At 46.0% G+C, this 23089-nt stretch overlaps 1 protein-coding gene across 1 annotated transcript in view; it reads left to right on the forward strand.

The window, feature by feature from the left end:
- LOC138735769 (otogelin-like protein) overlaps positions 1-23089 on the forward strand; it is a 190645-nt gene that overhangs the window by 145850 nt on the left and 21706 nt on the right. Inside the window, exons 10-13 of the mRNA XM_069884151.1 lie at positions 3129-3229; positions 5292-5411; positions 14764-14872; positions 20323-20369. Coding sequence (XP_069740252.1) covers positions 3129-3229; positions 5292-5411; positions 14764-14872; positions 20323-20369 — 377 coding nt within the window. The remainder of the gene's footprint in view (positions 1-3128; positions 3230-5291; positions 5412-14763; positions 14873-20322; positions 20370-23089) is intronic.

Consider the following 23089-nt stretch of genomic DNA (forward strand, 5'->3'; position numbering starts at 1 on the left):
CATTCAAATAGTAATCTGCCCTCCAGTTTGTATCACCAAAGTGGATAACCTCACATTGATCCACATTGTAGTGCATTTGCCATGTATCTGCCCAGTCCCTCAATTTATCCAAATCACACTGGAGCTTCCTGACCTCCTCTTCCATGCACACAACCCCTCCTAGCTTAGTGTTGTCTGCAAATTTGGAGATATTACATCCAATCCCCTCATCCAGATCATTAATGTAAATTGTGAACAGCTGGGGTCCCAGTACAGATCCCTGTGGCACCCCACTGGTCACCGCCTGCCACTCAGAAAACGAGCCATTTATCCCAACTCTCTGTCTTCTACCTACCAGCCAGTTCTCAATCCATATAACATAACATAACAATTTACAGCACGGAAACAGGCCATTAGGCCCTTCTAGTCCACACCGAACCAAACACCCCTTTCTAGTCCCACCTCCCTGCACAATGCCCATAACCCTCCATCTTCTTCTCATCCATATACCTGTCCAACCTTTTCTTAAATAATACAATTGACTCCGCTGCCACTATTTCTCCCGGAAGCTCATTCCACACGGCTACCACTCTCTGAGTAAAGAAGTTCCCCCTCATGTTACCTCTAAACCTCTGCCCCTTAATTCTTAACTCATGTCCTCTTGTTTTAATCTTTCCTCCTCTTAATGGAAATAGTCTATCCACATCCACTCTGTCTATCCCTTTCATAATCTGAAATACTTCTATCAAATCCCCACTCAACCTTCTACGCTCCAAAGAATAAAGACCTAATCTGTCCAATCTCTCCCTATACTCTAGATGCTTAAACCCAGGTAACATTCTGGTAAACCTTCTCTGCACTCTCTCCACTCTGTTTATATCCTTCCTATAATTAGACGACCAGAACTGCACATCAATACTTTGCCCCCAATCCCATGAGCCTTGATTTTGGAAGCCAGTCGTTTATGCGGGACCTTATCGAAGGCCTTTTGGAAGTCCAGGTACACCGCATCCACTGGCTCTCCCCCATCTATTTTACCTGTCACCATCTCAAAGAATTCCAATAGATTTGTCAAGCACGATTTACCTTTTGTAAATCCATGCTGACTCCATCCGATCCCTTCTCTGCTAGTCATATGCTCCGCTATTACATCCTTAATAATGGATTCCATCATTTTGCCCACTACTGATGTAAGGCTCACCAGCCGATAATTCCCCGCTTTTTCTCTACCCCCCTTTTTAAATAGTGGGGTAACATTAGCTACCCTCCAATCCATGGGTACTGATTCTGAGTCTATCGAGTTCTGGAAAATAATTCTTAAAGCATCTGCTATCTGAATGGCCACTTCCTTAAGTACCCTAGGGTTTAGATTATCAGGCCCTTGGGATTTATCTGCCTTCAATCCCATCAATTTCCCCAAGACCATGTCCTTAGAGATACTGATTTCTTTCAGTTCCTCCCTTGCATTAGTCTCTATGTTTCCCAGCATCCTTGGGAGGTTATTTGTATCCTCTCTTGTAAAAACAGAACTAAAGTAAGAATTTAATTGGTCTGCCATTTCCTTATTCCCCATTATATATTCCCCTGATTCCGACTGCAAAGGACCTACTCTGGATTTCACCAATCTTTTCCTCTTGACATATTTATAAAAGCTTTTCCAGTCGGTTTTTATATTTGCCGCAAGCTTACTTTCGTAATTTATTTTTGCTCTCTTGATTAATCCCTTTGTTCTCCTTTGGTGCATCTTGAACTGCTCCCAGTCTTCGATTGTGGTACTTTTTTTGGCCAATTGATATGCTCTCTCTTTGGACCCAATGCTGTCTCTAATTTCCCTTGTTATCCACGGTTGAGTCACCTTTTTTGGTTTATTTTTATGCCAAACCGGTATAAACGATTTTTGCAATTTCTCCATTAGATCCGTGAATACTTTCCATTGTCTATCCACAGTCAACTCCCCCATTAACCCCACCCAATCAATCTTACTCAACTCCCATCTCATACCATCATAATCCCCTTTATTTAAGTTCAGGACCTTAGTCTCGGGTTTAATTTCATCACTCTCCATGTCGAGTGAGAATTCGATCATGTTGTGATCGCTCCTACCCAAAGGGCCTCGCACAACAAGATTGTTGATTAGCCCCTTATCATTGCATAATACCTAATCTAAAATATAGGTCAGAATAACATTGTGTGGCCGGAGGGCCTGTAATGTTCTATAATCTAATATCCTGAATCTTTATTTCACTGCCTTTAAAGGGAAATTTGAGCATCATTTCCCCTCAGAAGATTAAATGGGCAGGACACTGATTTTAAAAAAATACGAAGTCAGTGGTTGGAGCGGCGGCAGTGGCAGAGAAAGGATTTCCTTTCCTCCCACAGATGTGGCCCGACCCAGGGAGTTTCTCCAGTGAATTGCATCTTGTTCCAGAGTCCAGCGACAAATCAACAACTGAGGCAAGAAGCTGGAATCAGGAAAGAGCAACTTCCAAAGCTACAAGTGGCTGGTGGGTGGGGAGCTACCTGCTACCAATTTGAGGGATTGTCCCGGGGGCTGTGGGGGGTGGGGGCAGACTAGATGCTGCGTAAAGTTCACAGGAGATTACAGGTGGATTTGTGTCCCTACATGGATAAGTACTCACAGGCATCACAGTTCCTGCGGGTTTTTGCAATTAAAATGTAAATTTTTTCTAAATGGAAAATAAATAGAGGGTTGTGAACTCACCCTGCGACATCACAGGCACCAGACTTCACTCCATTGAGAGTATCTACATGAGGCGGTGTCTTCAAAAAGGCAGCCTCTATCCTCAAAGATCCCCAGTACCCAGGCCGTGCCCTCTTCACTCTGTTACCATCAGGAAAAAAGCAAAGGAGCCTGCAGACACAAGGATGGCTTTTCCCCGCTGAATGGACAATGAACCACAGACACTACCTACTTTCCTTGCACTATTCATTTATGTTTGAGATGCTATTTATTGCAATGTTTGCCTCTGTGACGCTGCCGCAAAACAACAAATTCTGTGACAATAAATTCTGACTGTCATCAACATAGCAAGAGAGGCTAATAACTTCTAGTAAATGTGCTTGACTGCTCTGGATATATCACAGCTTCAAAAGATCTACCTTTCTGAATTTGTTTTGATTTGTCGAAGGGGTAATGAAATCTGTTCATCGCGTTTAATGCTGCTGAGAGAATGTGCTACTGGTGCTCTTGAAGAACACCTCACAGCTGAAATGAAGAACTGCGTACCAGGTAAACATCGATCCCCTCATTCAGTGGGGCAGATGGACATGGGTTAAGGGTGAAAGGGGAAAGTATAGGGGGAACTTCACACAGAGAGCGGTGGGAGGGTGGAATGAGCTGCCAGCTGAGATGGTGAATGCGGACTCAAATTTAACATTGAAGAAGAATTTGGACAGGTACATGGATGGGAGGGGGATGGGTGCAGATCAGTGGGACTAGACAGCGTAATAGTTCAGCACAGACTAGAAGAGCTGAAGGGTCTATTTTCTCTGCTGTAATAATCTAGGTTCTATGGTCTATGAAAAAGAATGTGTAAGTTATCTGTGTGGGCACACTCCCCTGCTATCCAACTCGCTTCCCCTACTGCATCTGTCCATCACCCACACACTCTATCCCTCCCTTGTATGGTTTCACCGATCTCCACCCTCCCCTCCCCCTCCCTTTTTTGCTTCCACCTATCACTGACTCCCATCTCCAGCCTCCCTGGCACCACCGATTGGACATCCTTCACCCCCTGGTCCACCCATCACTTTCTCAACCACCCATTTTTGATCACACCCACCTTTCCCGCTTTCTCAGGCATGAAACAGGGTCTCAATTGGATATGTCGATTGGCCATTCCCATCTACTCTCGCTCCCTGACTTGCTGACTTCCAGTTTGCGTTTTGTGTAAAATTGCAGCAATTTTAAGATTCAAGATTCCGTTATATAACCATAACTATATAACAATTACAGTATGGAAACAGGCCATGTCGGCCCCTCTAGTCTGCACCAATTTACGTGAAACTTCTCTAGTCCCCCCTATCCACTCCCTGACCATAACCCTCCAACCCCATCACATTCATGTACTCATCCAACCATCTCTTAAATGACAGAATTAACCCTGCTGCAACCACCTCTTCCGGAAGGTCATTCCACTCAGCCACCCCTCTCTGAGTGAAGAAACTTCCTCTTAAGTTACTTCTAAACTTCTGCCCCCTAACCCTTAACTTATTGTCATGTAATAGTATAGGCCATGTAATATTACACGAAATTGCCTTCTGCCTGCCATAAGGTGGGCAAAGAGTCACCATTAGTGTCGCCACTGATCATCCTCCAAGGTTCCAGATTCTAACTTCCAAGAACCCTTCAGCGCCCGAGACCCCTTCTTGCCCTCAGTGCCTTCTCGAATCCTGACTCCAATACCTGGTTCCCATGAGCTGGTCTCCAGCAGCCCGTGCGGGTCCCCCGAATACAAGTCACCCTCAGCTTGTGTGGGCCCCTCAGCCACTGACCCCCTCGCTGGTCCGACGTCCTAGTCACCGTCTCGTAGGGTGGTCTCCTCTGCTTCTCCTTCTCAGTAGGGGTGGGGGTGTTCTCCCCATGTCTAGTGCCCTGCACCAGTCCACTGGTCCCCTGGAGTCTGCCACCCTTTGTGGCCGCTGCCGAGCACAGGCGCCGCCATCTTGGGCCCAGATCTCGTGGTTGCAGGTTGAAAGGGTTTCAACGAGGAACATTTGACAGCTTTTGACTGTGCTCTTTGAAATTTAGGAGAATGGAGATCTCAATGAAACATTTTGAATGTTGAAAGGCATGGACACAGTGGGATTAAACTGAATACCATGGACACTGCACAATGGTTTTAGGTAAATTTTAGATATACAGCACGGTAACAGGCCCTTTTGGCCCACGAGCCTGTGAAGCCCAATTTACATCCAATTAACCTTCAATCCCGTAACATTTCAAACGGTGGGAGAAACCGGAGCATCCCTAGGAAAACCCACGCAGACATGCGGAGAACATACAAACTCCTCATAGACAGCGTTGGATTAGAACTCTGATCCTGATCACTGGTTCTATGAAGGTGTTGCTGCCCCGTGTAGAGATGTAGAAAGGTTGTTTCCTACTGTGGGAGAATTTCGGACAAGAGGGCACAACTTCAGGATTGAAGAACGTTCGCTTAGAACAGAGATGGGGAGGAATTTCTTCAGCCAGAGGGTGGTGAATCTGTGGAATTTGTGGCCACAGATGGTTGTGGAGGTATTTAAGGCAGAGATTGATGAGTCTGTTTATTTATTTCTTTGCTCCCCAGAATGTCGTCCTACATACTATCTCAGTGCCAACGCCAGTGTTTGTCCCAACACGTGCGAGAATTACTGGAACAACTCTCAGTGCAGGAGGCCGGGACTGCTAGGGTGCGATTGTCCTGATGGTAAGACAAAATGGAAGTGTCAGGGAAAACTTAGCAGGGAAATTTAAATGTAAATATGGGTCACATCAGCCTGTTCTAAATGTGACATACGTTCGTCATTTTGAATATCTGTTGGGTTATGGCCGCGATTTTAGTTTAACGCCGCAAGCACAGTAACAGGCCCCTCCAGCCCGCGCCACCCAAATACAGCCCAATTACCCTACTAACCCCCGTATGACTTTGGAATGTGGGAGGAAAGCAGAGCGCCTGGAAGACACCCATGTGGACACGAGGAGAACGTACAAAAACTCTTTGCAGACAGCACTGGATTCGAACCCCGGTCCCAATCGCTGGTGCTGTAATGGCATTGTGTTGACCGCTTCATCGACTGTGGCGCTCCAAACGTGGAAAGCACAAGTTGATCATGTGCGTGCAAATGCTGATCGCCAACATGTGTCCCTCACAAGTGAGGATATTTCTAACACGTTTATTCAATGGCGGGATGTGCCTTTGATTGCCCTTGACACATGGATGATAAGTAGAAATTATGCGCGGCCCGCAAGAAAAAAGAATCTCAGGGTTGTATGTGATGCCATGTACGTATCCGACAATGAACATTGTGCATAAAAGGTTAGATTTGTGCGAGGCAGTTAGCACCAGCGATTGAGAATCCAGTGCACTGTTTGTACGCTCTCCTCTTGTCTGCTTGGGATTTCCCCAGGGGGCTCTGGTTTCCTCCCACTGTTTGAAACATACCGGGAGTTGGAGATTAATTGGAGGTACAGGGATTGCGAGGGAGTAATCAGCATGGTTTTGTCAGGGCTAGATCATGCTTGACAAACCTGATTGAGTTTTTCGAGGAGGTTACAAAAAAGGTTGATGAAGGGAAAGCTGTGGATGTTGTCTATTTAGACTTTAGTAAAGCTTTTGACAAAGTTCCCCACAGGAGGTTAGGAAAAAAGGTGGAGGCATTAGGTATAAATGAGGAGGTAGTGAAATGGATTCAGCAATGGTTGGATGGAAGGTGTCAGAGAGTAGTGGTAGAAAATTGTTTGTCCAATTGGAGGCCGGTGACTAGTGGAGTTCCTCAGGGATCGGTCCTGGGTCCACTATTGTTTGTTATATATATTAATGATCTGGAAGTAGGGGTGGAGAATTGGATAAGCAAGTTTGCGGATGATACAAAGATTGCTGGTGTTGTGGACAGTGAGGAAGATTACCGTAGATTAAAAGGTGATTTAGGAAGGCTGGAGGTGTGGGCTGAGAAATGGCTGATGGAATTTAATACAGATAAGTGTGAGGTGTTACATTTTGGAAAGGCAAATTTAAATAGGTCATATACATTGAATGGTAGACAATTGAGGCCTGCAGAGCAACAAAGGGATTTAAGAGTTGTGGTAAATAGTACCCTCAAGGCTGATACTCAGGTAGATGGTGTGGTGAAGAAGGCATTTGGAATGTTGGCCTTTATAAATCGGAGTTTTGAATTCAAGAGTAGGGAGGTTATGATGAAATTGTACAAGGCATTGGTGAGGCCAAATTTGGAATACTGTGTACAGTTTTGGTCACCAAATTATAGGAAAGATATAAATAAAATAGAGAGAGTGCAGAGAAGGTTCACGAGAATGTTGACAGGATTTCAAGGTTTGAGTTACAGGGAAAGGTTGTGCAGACGAGGGCTTTTTTCTCTGGAGCGTAGAAGATTGAGAGGGGACTTGATAGAGGTGTTTAAGATTTTAAAAGAGACAGACAGAGTGAATGTGGATAGGCTTTTTCAATTAAGAGTGGGGGAGGTTCAAACTAGTGGGCATGATTTAAGATTGAAGGGGGAAAATTATAAGGGGAACATGAGGGGAAATTTCTTTACGCAGAGGGTGGTGGGGATGTGGAATGAGCTTCCGGCAGACGTGGTCGAGGCGGGATCATTGGTTACATTTAAGGAAAGACTGGATAGTTACATGGAGAGGAGAAAACTGGAGGGGTATGGACCGGGTGCTGGTCAGTGGGACTAGGAGGGTGGGAATTTGTTACGGCATGGACTAGTAGGACCGAACTGGCCTGTTCTGTGCTGTAAGTGGTTATATGGTTATATGGGTGTAACTTGGTGGCAGGGGTCGTGGGCTGAAATGGCCTGAAGCTGTGCTGTAGGTCTAAATTTTAAAAAAACCTAAAAATTAAAATAACTTACTGATGCTAAATCTCACCATCCTGGAATATAGATTAGGAATCGCTGGCCTCCTTCCATAATCATTCTGTTATTTAAAGAATGGACATTCACTTGAAGCAAACATTTTGGGTAATATACAGTACCTCTACTGTTCACACATAACTTTAGACGAGTGATGCCAAGGCAATATTTGCAAAACTTTCCTGATACAATTAAAAGCAAAAGAACTGGAGGTTCTAGAAATCTGAAATGAAAGTAAAACTGAGGTGAATGTTCGGCAGGTTCAGCTGGCATCTGTGGTGAGAGTAACATTTTAGGCCAGTCTTTCTCAACCTTCTTTCCACCCACATCCCACTTTAAGTAATCCCCGTGCCATTGGTGCTCTATGATTAGTAAGGGATTGCTTAAGGTGGGGTGTGAGTGGGAAGGGAAGGTTGAGAACCACTGCTCTGGACCCAATTGTCACTGAAATATTTTGCTTGAGAAAAATCGTCCTTGGCCCATTTCCTTTGGAGTTCTGAAACCGTGCACATAACAAGTTATCAGGTACAATTAAAACAGTGGTTTTCAAACTTTTTCTTTCCACCCACATCCCACCTTAAGCAATCCCTGACTAATCACAGAGCACCGACGGCAGAGGGAATACTTAAAGTGGGATGTGAGTGGAAAGAAAAAGGTTGAGAACCGTTGGTTTAGGACAATAAACATTCCATCTTAGTACCTGCCCTTCAGCCCACAATGTTGTGCCAACCCATGTGAACCTAGTTCACAACAATCTAACCCTTCCCTCCCTTCCCTCCCTCACACCATAACTCTATTTTTCTTGCATCCATGTGCCTAAGATTTTTTTTTAAAAGTGCCCAATGTTCCAGCCACCACCACCCTTGGCAAGGCATTCCAGGCACTCGCCATTCTCAGGGCAAAAATCTTACCCCTGACGTCACCCCTAAACTTTCTTCTCCTCTTCCTGTTATGAGCCCAGAGGACCCATAAACCCAGGAGCAATAGATATTCACTGACAAATGTTTACTTGAACAAAAATTGCTTCAAATTATCTTTAAACATGAAAATAGAGTCATACTTTAATCTTCTAAATGGGATTTTCCACAAGCTTGTCAGCTTGTCCTGTTCCAGTCCCAGCTGCTGCTGCTGACTGTCAAACTGTAGAACTGAACTCTCTCTCTCTCTCTCTCTCTCTCGCTCTCTCTCTCGCTCTCTCTCTCTCTCGCTCTCTCTCTCTCTCTCTCTCTCGCTCTCTCTCTCTCTCGCTCTCTCTCTCTCTCTCTCGCTCTCTCTCTCTCTCTCTCTCTCTCTCTCTCTCTCTCTCTCTCTCTCTCTGAGAGAAAGCCTGTTTTACTCTCTCTGCTTGCAAAACCACATTACCCTCTTAGAACAGCAAGTTCCACTCCAGACAGTATGTGAATCTGACAAGTTCTGTTGCCTTTTTGTAAATAACAATCCATTAGTGAAGTCTCTTGGGGACTCCCCAAAGCTTTTGCAAAGGCTCTGGGGCTATGAGCAGAGCTCCAGTATTTTAAATAAGATCTGTTTTAAAATGTTTGTATGTGACCTACACTAACAAACCCTGCCCAATTTATCTCCCAAAAACATATCTATATTCTGTCACATTGTACTAATGTCCTCTGGTGTTTGCTACTCTCACCTTGGGAAAAAGGTGCTGGCCATCCACCCTATCTAAACCCCTCATAATCTTCTCTATCTCTGTTAAGCCACCTCTCATCTTTTGTCACTCGATAGAAAAAAGTGCCAGCTCTGTTAACCTTGCTTCATCAGACATGTTCTTCAGTCCCATGCAACATCCTAGTAAATCTCCCCTGCACCCTCTTCATACCTTCCACATCCTTCCTGTAATGAGGCGACCAGAACTGGACACAATATTCAAGGTGTGGTCCAACCAGTTTTACAGAGCTGCAACATTATCTCACGGCTCTTGAACTCAATTCCCTGACTAATGAAGGCCAGCAGACCATGCACCTTCTTAACAACCCTATCAACCTGCATGGCAACCTTGAGAGATCCATGGACCTGGATGCCAATATCTCTCTGTTCCTCCTGTGGTGGGACACTGTGATACAGATATTGTACTAGTTGACCCACCTCCAATACTGTAACTCCTTCCCCTCCAGGATCCCTAATAAAGACAGTTTTTCCCAATCCCCTCCCTCAGTACGGCCTTGGAGTTGGGCCAACAGCATGTTAGATACGCCTGTAAGTTTATAATAATTAAAGCCTATTAATCTCAGCTTCAGGCCTGTCAGGTCAAATCGATAGCGCTACAATTTAATCACTATCCCCCCGTGCATGGACAAGGCTATTCAAGCAGAAATGCTGGACACCGACCCCAAGGATCCAGAGGCCTCCGTAAAATTCGATCAGCGGCTGCACTGCCTGAATGCCTTTATGAGGTGACATGACATTCGGGAAGAGGTCGATAAGAGAGACCTGCTGTTTGTGTAGGTCGGCCACCATGTCTTCCAGATGATTAGAGATGGTGGGACTTAGTCAGCCACTATGGGGCTCCTGCAGAGACAGTATCTGGCTCTGAAGAATGTGATCTACACCAGATACCTCCTGGGCAGCTGTCAACCAGCACCTGGTGAGTCAGTAGATGAATATATTTGAGCTTTGTGGTTGCTGAGGAGAGCTTGAGGCTGCACCGACGTTACAGCAGCCGTCTACCAGGAGGAGCTGATCAGGGACCCCTGTGTGGCACGTCTCAAGTCTGATCATATCAGACAAAGGCTCCTGGAGAAGGGCGATCGGACCCTGCAGGATGTGGCCAATCTCACCAAGGCACTGAAGAGGGCCCAACAGAATGCGAAGATTTACTCCAAGGCAACACGGCCGCCACGTGGAGAGTTCGGGCACTTCCACCTTGGGACACAGGTCCCAAACAGAAGCCACTATCGCCGAGCATCCGAAGTGCTATTACAGCAGCCAGACAGAGCACCCACGGAAGAACTGCCCTGCCAGAAGCGTGACCTATTCCAGCTGTGGAAGAAAAGGACACTACGTATGTAGATCCAGACCTTCCCCTTGCATATGAACAGCAACCGTCACCATTTTGGACCGTCTCATCACTTCTGGTTGTGGAGAACAGCATGGCGGGGTCTGAGACAACAGCCAGGGTCTTTGTCATTTCCAGCAGTCACCGCGTGCTAACCATCTTCGGGGAGGATGTTTTGGAAGCCGCTGATGCGCACATACAGGAGCAGCGAATCAGACAATGAACTGACGCTGGCATCATCGTTCTGGACCAGAGCATCCCACACCAATTAGTGAGGTTCACTATGGGCATTGAGGTAAATGGTTACATTACAAACTGCTTGTTTGACGCGGGAAGCACCGAATGCTTCATCCACCTGGATACTGTCCAGCGCTACTCCCTCACAGTGACCCCAGTCCAGTGTAAAATCTCGTTGGCCTCCAAGTCCCATTCAGTGGAAACCCGAGGGAGCTGCACAGTAACGTTAACCGTATAAACCGTACAAATCTTGAACCAAGTACAAGATTTTAAATTGCTTGTGATGTCACGACTCTGTGCACTGGCCACAATGGGGCTGGACAGTGCCAACTTAAAAGTGTTCTGATGGAATATGAGGGGCCCCACCACTCCCTCACGGTCCATAATAACCAACTTTTAAACCATTTACCTGTCCTCCCCAAAGGCAGCCCAATCAGCGACCCAACCACCACACACTGCTCATGAACTGCAGTCTGTCCACACTCCAGGTCCCTCTGTCCCCCCTGTTTGAAAACTTCACCCCCAACTGTAGGGTTGTGGTAACTAAGAGCAGGTGATACAGACCCGGGGACAGAGCCTTTACCTAAATGACTCCTGGCCGAGGGCGTCATAGAGCCCAGCACCAGCCCTTGGGGAGTGCAGGTAATGGTGGTGAAGGTCCAAGAGAAGCACACGATGGTCATAGACTACAGCCAGATCATCAACCTGTAGCACACGATGGACACAGACTACAGCCAGACCATCAACCTGTTGCACACGATGGTCATAAACTACAGCCAGACCATCAACCTGTTCACCTTCTTGGACACCTACCCCCTCACCTGCATAGCTGACATAGTGAACGAGATTGCCCAATACCAGGTCTTCTCTACCACTGACCTCAAGACGGCCTATCACCAGCTCCTGATCTGCCCAGAGGACAGCACATACGCAGCATTTGGGGTTGACTGCCATCTCTCTCTTTTGTTCAGGGTCCCCTTTGGAGTCATAAATGGAGTTTTGGTCTTTCAGAAGGAGATGCACCGAATGGTGGATGACCACCAACTGAAAGCCACGTTCCCCTACATGGACAACATGACAATCTGCAGCCATGACCTGCAGGACCACGACACTAACCTGCAGAAATTCCTCCAGACAGCAAAAGCTCTAAACCTCACATATAACCAGAAGAAATGCATGTTCCGCACTTCACGACTGGCTATACTAGGGGGCATGGTTGAAAATGGAATAATTGGACGGAACCCTGAGCATATGCAGCCCCTGCTGGAGCTCCTACTCCTCCATAGCCTCAAGGCCCTGAAAAAGGTCCTTTCAAACTATGCAGAATGGGTCCCTAATTATGCAGACAAACCCCCCCCCCCAGGTAAAAATTACTACCTTTCCCCCGTCGGCAGCCTTCACTCACATCAAAGGCAACTTTGCCAAAGCAGCAATGTACGCCGTAGACGAATCCATTCCAGTCCAGGTGGAGAGCGATGTGTCCGACTTCGCCCTGGGTATCATGCTGAACCACATGGGCAGGCTGGTGGCATTTTTCTCTTGTACCCTCCAGGGCCCCAAACTCTGGCACTCAGCCATTGAGAAAGAGGCCCAGGCCATAGTGGAAGCTGTGCATCACTGGAGGAATTACCTAGCTGACAAATGATTCACCCTGCTGACTGACCAACGTGCAGCCATTTCCTTGCTTCCCATAGTAATTTTGCCCAGTTTTGTTTTTAAGGGCCAAATTTTGGTCCTAATATGTTCATCTTTACATCCCTAAAGTAGCTTTTACTATCCCTTTTTATATTATTGGCTAGTTTACCCTCATACCTCATTTTTCCCTCCCTTGTTGCTTTCTTAGTTACCTTCTCTTTGCTATATTCTACTTCAGTTGCCCTTTGCTCTCCTTAGAGCCTTTCTTCCTCTTGGAATGAACTGGACATGGACTTTCTGAAAAATACCCAGAAATCCCTGCCATTGTTGTTCAACTGTTCTCCCAGTAAAACTGTTCTCTATCCTTCCATTGTATTTTGGCGAGCTCCTCCCTCATGGTGCATAATCCCCTTTATTCAACTGTAATACTGATAACTCTGACTTTCTTTCCTTCTCCCTTTCAAATTAAAACTCACTATATCATGGTCACTATTACCTAATGACTCCCCTAATTTCAAGGACCCCAATCAAATCCGTATCCTTACGCAACACTAAATCCAGAATTCTCTTCCCCCTAAGGGGGTCCATCACAAGCTGCACTAAGAAAGCGTCCCAGAGACATTCTATAAACTCACATTCTTCCAGTCCCGCACCAGCTAGATTTTCCCAGTCTCCCTGCAGGTTGGAATCCCCCATAACAACCATTCTGACATGCCAATCTTATCTCCTGATTTATTCTGCCTCCTATATCTGAGCTACTGTTTGGGGGCCTGTATATGACTCCCTCTATGGTCCTCTTGCCCTTGCAATTCCTCAACTCTATCCAAACAGACTCTACTCCACCTGCTTCTGCGTCGCTCCTTTCGAAGTTCTGCAAAAAAGTTCCTCACCAATAGAGCTACCCATCTGTCTGCCCATTTGATAGGATGTATATACTGGAATATTAATTTTCCAATCATGGCCCTCCTGCAGCCATGTCTCCATTATTCCTATATCATACCCTCCAATATGCAGTTGAGCCTCAAGCTCATACATTTTATTTATTATACTTTGTGTGTTCATGTATAAAACCTTTAATCTGTTACTCCCCACATTCCTCACCTTGTTACCTGATGCACTCCAATCCCTTTCTGCTCCTTCTGCCCTTTTAATTTCACTGCCTATCCAAACTTTTCCTATTTTCTCTTTCCTATCCATTGCCCTATCACTCAGGTTCCCACCTCCCCCGCCCCCCACCCCCCCACCACTCAAGATAGTTTAAACATAACCAACAGCTCTATTAGACCTGCCCGCCAGGATATTGGATTCAGGTGTAATAACCCATCCTTCCTGTAGAGGTCATACCTCCTCCAGAAGAGATCCCAATGGTCTAAGAATCTGAAAAATGTTCTGAGGGAATATGCCATCTGCATCAGCCCCTCGGCCACACATTCATCCAACTGATCCTTCCATTTTTCCCCCTCGTGCCCAGCACAGGTAACAATCCTGAGATCACTACCCTGGAGGTCTTGTCTCTTAGCTTCCATCCCAACTCACTGTAGTCCCTCTTCAGAACCTCCTCCCCTTTTTTTAATCTTAACTCACTGTAGTCCCTCTTCAGAACCTCCTCCCCTTTTTTTATCTTTATCATTGGTACCTACATGTACCAGGACATCAGGCTGAACACCCTCTCCTCTCAGAATACTTTGAACCTGATTTGAGATATCTCACACCCTGGCACCTGGGAGGCAACACACCATGCAGGTGTATCTATCAGGCTCACAGAATCCCCTGTCTCTATCCCTAATAATGGAATCCCCTTTGATCACTGCATTTCTCTTCCTTTCCTTCTGCACCACTGGGCCAGGCTCAGTGCCAGTGATCTGGTCACTGTGGCGATCCTCCGTCAGGTTATCCCCCTTGTCTATCGTCTGTATCACAGTCATCGCACTGGTTGGCCCGCCCCAACACTGTAACTCGTCCCCCTCCAGGATCGCTAATAAAGGCGGGATCACCCAATCCCCTCCCTCAGTACAGCCTTGGAATCGGGCCAACAGCATGTAAGATATGCCTGTAAGTTTATAGCGATTAAAGCCTGTTAATTTCAACCTCTGGCCTAATCGATAGCAGTCCACCTCCACACTGAGAAGAATTCTGCTGTTTCACCTGGAAACGCATTGATTTTCTCTGTCTGAGTATTTTCAGTGTGTTTTTGTATATACATCACTTCAGACAGACTTTATTACCGACGAGTTATTGTGCATCCGATTGGCTGGTTGATCAGATGGTGTTTTCAAGCTGATGACTCCATGAACTTTTATTTTCAGGCCTTGTTTCTTATCATGGAACGTGTGTCCAACCCCATAACTGTCCGTGTTTATATGATGGCCAAGAGTTTGAAAATGGAAAGAGCATACAGTTGTATTGTTTAAAGTGGTAAGGGGCATCATTTGTTCACATCCAGATTAAGGGGAGCTCCTGAACTGGAGCTGGGCTCCTGGGACAGAGCTTTATGCTATTTATGTAATTGGGATTGTCTATGAAGTCCTGAACTTTATGTTGTGGAGTGGGAGTTGAGACAAACACTCGAGACCATAAGACTACTGGACATTGGAACAGAAATAGGCTATTCAGCCCATCGAGTCTGCCCCACCAATCCATCATGAGCTGATCCATTTCCCCACTTGGCCCCACAGCCCGGCCTTCTACCCATAATCTTTGATGCCCTGGCTAATCAAGAACCTATCAATCTCTATACCCAATGACTCGGCCTCCACAACTGCCTATGGCAACAAATTCCACAGATTCACCACCCTCTGGCTGAAGAAATTCCTCTAAGTGGACACCCTTCAATCCTGAGGTTGTGCCCGCTTGTCCTAGACGCTCCCACCATGGGTAACAACCTTTCCACATCTACTTTGTCCAGGCCTTTCAACATTCAAAATGTTTCAATGAGATCCCCCTCATTTTCCTAAATTTCAATGAATACAGGCCAAGAGCTCCTTATATGATAACCCTTCCATTCCTGGAATCCTCTTCGTGAACCTCCTCTGAACCTTCTCCAACATCAGCACATCCTTTCTCAGATGATTCAATGAAGTGGGCGCCACAGTTAGTGCTATTACGAGCACCCATTTTAGTAAAATGGGATTATTACTGTAAGGGATAGTATAGACAGGAGGGACTGAATGGTCACAGTTAACATTTCACAGAAGCACCAGCATAACTTGTTACAGCCCAGCCACAATTCGATGCATTGGAAGAACTGAGGGGAGGTTTGTCACAATCTGTTCCAGATTTGATATGTTTGCAAAGACACTGTGATTTTGCAAAAGGGAGAACCATTCTGATACTGGAGAGGAAGCAGCTTTTTGAAGCAGCTCTTGTGACCCAGCCATTCTGTGGAATTCAGAGCAAAGCCGGCTCTGTGAACGACTGGGCCTTTTCTGGCCAGGAGGTTCTTTTGGGAAGCAACGTGATTTATTTTGATGGTGACTATGTAGCGTAAATAAAAGCTCAACCTCAACTGGAGGGAGAACAAACGCTTTTATTAGCTTACAACACAGGCAGGGTTCGTGAACAGGCTTCAGAGGGGTTCTGGGTTTAGGCGGGAAACCAGGGTTATATACGGGCCCCGAGGGAGGAGCCAGGAGGCAGAACCAGTCGTCAGTACAGCACACTGCTAGTGAATCCCAGTTCACTACATTACCCACGTCGAGCTGGCCAAATGATTGGAGCAAGCCAGTCTCGAGAACGACAATCTTGAATCCAGCAAACTCACGGTCTCAGGTGAGCACCTCCAAGGACCGGCTGCTCCCACTACGGCGGTCCCCGCTCTAATGGCTGCCGTTTCCCAGCCCAGGAGTGCTTTTTCTGTGGCAAGGGACAGCACCTCCATGCCTGCTGCCTGGCCAAAGACTCAGCGTGCTCCAGCTTTCGGAAGAAGGGACACTGGGCAAGGGTCTGCACGCGTAGGGAGATCCAGGGATGCCCATGGCCTGTACCGTTCCTGGATCTGATTCTAGCCCCAAGCCGCCTGCCCCGGACTCGCCTGAGATCGCCTGCTGCGCAACCCACTGCCTACAGAAACTGAGCGAAAAGGCCCGGCGGCCATCTTGCAGTGACCTGATTTTGATTTCAGAACTCTCGTCATTGTCAGAGGAGGAAGGAGGGCGGCCATCTTGCTCCACCATGAAGTCACCACCATCTTACCTGCACAGGTAAACTCAGGACGGAGGGGACCACTTGAGGGAAAAACACGGCGTCTCCGGCAAACTGGCATCGCTGGTCCTCGGTCAGAATAGTCCTCACCAGCTCAGCAACTCATGGTGACGATGAAGGTAAATGGACATTCAACCAAGTGCCTGATTGACACAGGCTTCATGGAAAGTTTCATAGACTCATGAACTATGCAAAAATATAACTTAAAAATATACCTGTCTAATTACCGAATCTTCTTAGTGTCCCAGTCCCATTCGGCGCGTGTACAGAAATATTGTATAGTTCACCTGTCATTTGAAGGAGGGGAATTTTGTAAATTTTGTATGTACATTTTAGATGAATTGTGTGCTCCAGTATTATTGGGTCTGGACTTAATGTGTCACCTTAAAAGTGTGACCTTGGAATTTTCTGGTCCCCTTCCCCCGGTAATGGTTCAAAACAGAGGGCCCTCAAAACCAAATCGGAGGGCCTCTCCACGCTGAACATCAACCACCCCCCCACCCCTGTTCCCCATCATTTCTGACGACTGTAAGCCCATCACCACCAAGAGGAGGAGATACCGCACGGCAGACAGGGAGTTTATAAAGATGGAGACCCTGTGCCTGCTGGAGGAGGGGATCATTGCTGCCCATGGAGAGCGCTAGTGGTGGGAGTAAAGGGGGAAAACAAGTCCAGGTTAGTGATTGACTATAGCCAAACAATTAGCAGATACACACTCCTGAACGCATACCCCCTCCTTCGCATTTCGGACATGGTGGACAATATCGCGCAGCATCGGATCTATTCGACCATCGATGTGAAAGCTGCCTATCACCAGCTGTCATTCCATTCCGAGGACTGCCCATACACAGCATTTGAGGCTAACGGACGACTCTATCAGTTCCGGAGTTGGTATTACCAATGGGGTGTCTATTTTACAGTGGCAGATGGACAGTATGATGGACGAGTATGGGTTGAAGGCTACCTTTCCCTACCTCGATAATGTCACCATCTGTGGTCGCACCGTAGAAGACCATGATGCCAACCTCCAGAGTTTTCTCCATACGGTGAATCTCACCTACAATTCTGACAAGTGTGTACTCAGGACGACACGACTGGCTATCCTTGGCTATGTGATGGAGAATGGTGTCATTGGCCCCGACCCTGATAGGATGCGCCCCCTCTTAGAGCTTCCCCTCCCCGGAACCACAAAGCCTTTGAGGAGATGCCTGGGCTTTTCTCATATTTCGCCCAGTGGGTCCCTCAATACGCTGACAAGGTTCATCCCCTCTCAAAGGCCACTATTTTTCCCCTTTCGGTTGAACCCCAGACGGCTTTTAATTACCTCTGAAGTTACATTGCGAAAGCCGCCATGCACGCAGTAGATGAGAATGTACCAAAGCACTCCCGGGCACGGGAAGTGGCAGCCATTAGAGCGGGGACCGCCGTAGCAGGAGTAGCCGGTCCTTGGAGGTGCTCACCTGAGAGCACGAGTTCGCTGGCCTCAAGGTCGTCTTCTTGAGACTGGCCTGTTCCAGTGATTTGGCCAGCTCGACGTGGCTACCGAGGTCCTTCCTTCCCAACTCGAGCAGTCACTGCCTCATGTACCTCGAGCGGACCCCTGCAACTAGAGTGTCCCGGATCTGTTCATCTACCTGGATGCAGCCCAAAGCATCCTCATACCTGCACTTCTTAGCCAGTGTCTGCAGATCCAACAGGTAGTCGTTGATCGACTCTTCGGGCCGTTGATGGTGTAGGGCAAGCCAGAGACCTACTAGGACCTCGTTCGGGGGCTTCATGTAGCAGGCCTTTAGCACCTCGATGGTGGCCTTGTACGTCAGGCAGTCTGGGACAACTACATACCCCTTCGTCCCTACCGTTGAGATGAGTGCCAACTTCCAGAGCTCGTCTGTATGAAAGACATCCCTGGTCGCGTTCAGGTAGGCCTGGAAGCAGTCTAGCCAATACACAAACATCTCAGCTGCATTAGGGGACTGGGGGGTCTATCAACAGTGCACTGGGCTTGAGTAACACCTCCAATCTTGTTTATAAGTGAATAAAATTGTAGCGTAGATAAAACCTCACACTTGACTGGAAGGAGAACTGACGCTTTTATTAACTTACAACACAGATAGGGGTCATGAACAGGCTTCAGAGGGGTTCTGGGTTTAGGCGGGAATTATATATAGGCCACTGGGAGAGGAGCCGGGAGGCGGGACCAGTCATCAATACACCACACTGCTAGTGAATCCCAGTTCACTACCGACTAACAGTGAAGATCACTTGGAGAGATTGGTGCCAGGGTCTTGGAAGCTTCATGGAGACCACCCAGTTCAAGTCTTGCCTGCAAAAGGACCAGGAGTGTTATGACCACAGCTCGTGTGGATGGACATTTCTTCCAAGCAATTTAACAGCCACAACTCCAGTCTTTCCATCAGTTCATCATTAATCTGGGCATCACACACACACGGTGATGCACTGTGGTGACAGTAACCAGACACAAAATTCGAAAAGACTGAACTACAGGCTTTATTCTACTTAAAGTCTTCTGCTGCAGTTAGCTGCAACTCCGTGTGACTGACCTCGAGGGGCTGGATGTGGCTTATATCCCTGAGGGTGATTGGCAGCTGAGCAGGTGTGGTCTGTCCTCCGGTGATCTTCCTGCAGGTACACAGGCTGCTCCCTGCAGTAGGCTAGTGGTGTATCACCACACACACACAGCGTACGCGCGCGTATGCACACACACACATATACACACACAACACAAACACACACCAAACACACACACAGAGTTGGGGATAGATTTAGTGTTAAAGATAGTTTAAAAGTTAAGATTATAGTTTAAGATTTAGAAATAAAATTAGTGTTTTAAAACTAAACAGTCTGGTTCATTGCCTATTGTTGCTTGTTGCGTGTGGTTTGTAATAGCACAACGCTATTACAGCTCCAGCGATCGTGACCAGTGTTCGAATCCCGCGCAGTCTGTAAGAACTTTGTATGTTCTCCCCGTGTCTCCATGGTTTTTCACCGGGGGCTCCAGTTTCCTCCCACCATTCAAAACATACAGGGAAAATGTAGGTTAATTGGGTGTAAATTGGGCAGCATGGAATCATGGGCCGAAAGGCCTGTTACCGTGCTGTACATCTAAATTTAAATGTATTCGATCCCTGGCTGTGGGTGTTGAAGAAAGCTTCCCAGACAGTTCTGAACATGCACTACTAGAACAGCCACTGAGCTATGTTTAGGCATATGTGCAGCATTTTAATTTAGACATATGACACGGTAACAGGCCCTTCGGTCCACGAGCCCGTGCCGCCCAAATACCCCAATTAACCTACAACCCCCACACATTTTTGGAGGGTAGGAGGAAACCGGAGCCCCTAGAGGAAACCCACGCAGGCATGGGAAGATGTACAAACTCGTTAGAGGCAGCGCCGGATTCGAACCTGAGTCACTGGCGGCTGTACTCATTTGTGCTAACCATTAATACTAACTCTGCCCCATTGTATGCTCGTTATTAGAGGCTGAAGGGAGATGGATTGCTGCTCATTAACATGGTTAAAGGAAAGAGAGAGAGAAATGTTTCTAAAGATTTGGGCTGACACGGAACTCACAACATATTAGCTTTGATAAGTCCCTTCTTCATTCCTCCATTTGACTCAGTGTATCTCAATGTTCTTTTGCAGTGATTGCCACGGAGGGCAGATGGATTGCAGTGACTTGGAATGTCCAGGTAGTGTTTATGCAGGCTTCTATTAGAAAGATGGAGAAAATGAAATAGATCAGATTGAAGTCGCTGTGATTGGAGTAAAAACACAGAAATGCTGGAAGATCTCACAACTGACCTGAGCCCTTCCTCAAGGTAGGAGTGAAAAGCAGGAAGGGACTTGAATTAAACGGCTGTGGAGGGAAGAATGGGCAGGGGGAGATGCACAGACCAAAAGCCAAAAGGTGTAAACTGGACGTGGATGAGACATGGTACTGATGGAGAGCAGTGAGAGGACCTCTCCCTGCAAAGACAGGAGGAGAACTTTTTCAGGGTCGGCTTCCCACAAAGAGATTTCACAGGGCAGCAACCGAATGGAATAAAAGTCTGCAGGCGCTGTGATTGTCGGTGAAGCACAGAAATGACGGATGATCTCAACAGGTCTCGCAGCATCCGCAGGAGGTAAGCAAAAAGTTTCTTCGAAGGATGTCTGCCCTGAAGAATTTATCCTCCTCTCTACCTGATTTTTACTCATACCTCAGGCCCAAAACGTCGGTGTTTACCTCCTATGGATGCTGCGAGACTGGCTGAGTTCCTGCAGCATTTCTATTTCAGATGCAATAAGAGTTTATTGTCATATACATAAGTTCAGATGAACTGAAATTCTTCCTTTCCGCAACCACTCAGGTGAGTAAAACACACCAACTCCAATAGGATACATTAAATAACTACAATATACCAAGGTCAAAAAAGAGACCAGGAAGAGGGCAGCACGATTCATGTAGCGGTTAGTGCAACACTGTTACAGTGCCAGTGCTTGCGACCTGGGTTCGAATCCCGCGCTGTCTGTGAGGAGTTTGTACGTTCTCCCTGTATCTACGTGGGTTTCCTCCAGGTGCTCTGGTTTCCTCCCACCATTCAAAACATACCAGGAGTTGTAGGTTAATTGGATGTAATTGGGCAGCACAGGCTCATGGGCCAAAAGGTCCTGTTACCACGCTGTATGTCTAAGTTTTTTTAAATACATAAATATTTTAATTTTTTTTAAATTAAGAATATAAAATAAATATTCACATTTGCACTTAGTGCAAAGAAAAACTATGACATTGTGCTCTGAACAATGAACTCTCTAGAGGGCATTGGGGGCACCAATAACTCTGAGCAGAAAGCCCTGCAAGGGGTTGTGGACAGAAGCCAGGAGATCACAGCCAAAACCCTCCATACCATTAAGAACATCAACAGGGATGCTGCCATAGGAGAGCAGCAGCGACCATCAGGGACTCACACCATCCTGGACTGCTTGGAGGTGAAGTTCCACAGTGATCTGTTCTGGGACCCGCCCAGCTCTTTATGACCTAGGTGAAGAGGTGGATGGATGGGTCAGTAAGTTTGCAGATGGCATGAAGGTTGGAGGAGTTGTGGATGGAGCTGAAGGTTGTCCAAAGTTACAAGAGGATATAGACAGGATACAGAGTTGGGTGGAAAAATGGCAGATGGAGTTCAATCTAGTTAAGTGTGAGGTGATACATTACTAACCTATATCGAACATCAATAATCTTAGACGTAGTATCCTTACAAATAGATCTCCAATCACCTTGGTCAATTGTAATTCCCAAATCCTCTTCCCATTTCAATCTCGATTTATGACTATCTAATTTAGGCATCTTACTTTGTAACAGTTTATACATTTCAGAAATAAATTTCTTTTTAACCACCTTCCATAAGTAAAATTTCAAAACTTGATTGTCTTGGTCATCTCAAAGTATGCCCCAAATTATCCAATAACAACAGCTTACCTGATAATAACAAAAAAGGTATTATTTGAAATTTCATATTTTTCTTTCATTCTTTGAAAATAAATAAAATAACCAGACTCATTACAACCTTGCACAGTTTTAACTCCTTTCTGATTCCATATTTTCAAAAACTGATCATTAAAAATAAAAGGAAAAAGTTTGTTCTGATGTAGAGGTGTTTTTGCTGAAATTTTCCCCGGGCCTCTTCCTATCTCATCATTTACCTTATTCCATAATTCAATTAAATGTCTCAAAATTGGGGGACCATTATTAATAATTAATAACTTAGTATTCCATTTATAAAGTCATTTGATATTAGCCCAACTAATGAATTATTCAAGTCAAATATTCTACTAATCAACTTCAATTGCGCTGCTTTATAATAATTTTGAAAATTTGGAAGTTGCAAACCTCCCAATTCATATTTCCAAGTTTATTTTTGTAAAGAACCCCTTGCCATTTTACCTCTCCACAGAACTTTCTAATTATAGATTTTAAATCTCTGAAAAATGTTAAAGGAACTTTACAAGGAAAGGATACTGAATTCTAGGAAAAACATTCATCTTAATACAATTAACCCTACCTATTAATATTATAGGTAAATCTTTCCATCTATTTAAATCCTCTTTAATTTTTAAAAATAAAAGTAAATAATTAAGTTTGTATAAGTGATCTAACTGATTATCAATTTTAATACCTAAATATTTAATTTGATCTGGCCATTTAAATTGAACAATTTTCTCACCTTTCCTCTCTCTTAGCTATATCCAATGAACGCCTTTTGTCTGTTGGTCTGTGCTCCAACCGCTGCCCTTTCTTTCCTATCCCCAGCTTTTTTAATTCAGATGCTTGCCTGCTTTTTGCTCATACCTTGATGAGGGTCTCAGGCCTGAAACATCAGCAGTACATCTATGGACGCCGTGAGTCCAGCCAAGTTCCTCCAGCATTGAC

The sequence above is a fragment of the Narcine bancroftii genome, chromosome 1 (assembly GCF_036971445.1).
Source record: "Narcine bancroftii isolate sNarBan1 chromosome 1, sNarBan1.hap1, whole genome shotgun sequence".
NCBI classification, from domain to species: domain Eukaryota; kingdom Metazoa; phylum Chordata; class Chondrichthyes; order Torpediniformes; family Narcinidae; genus Narcine; species Narcine bancroftii.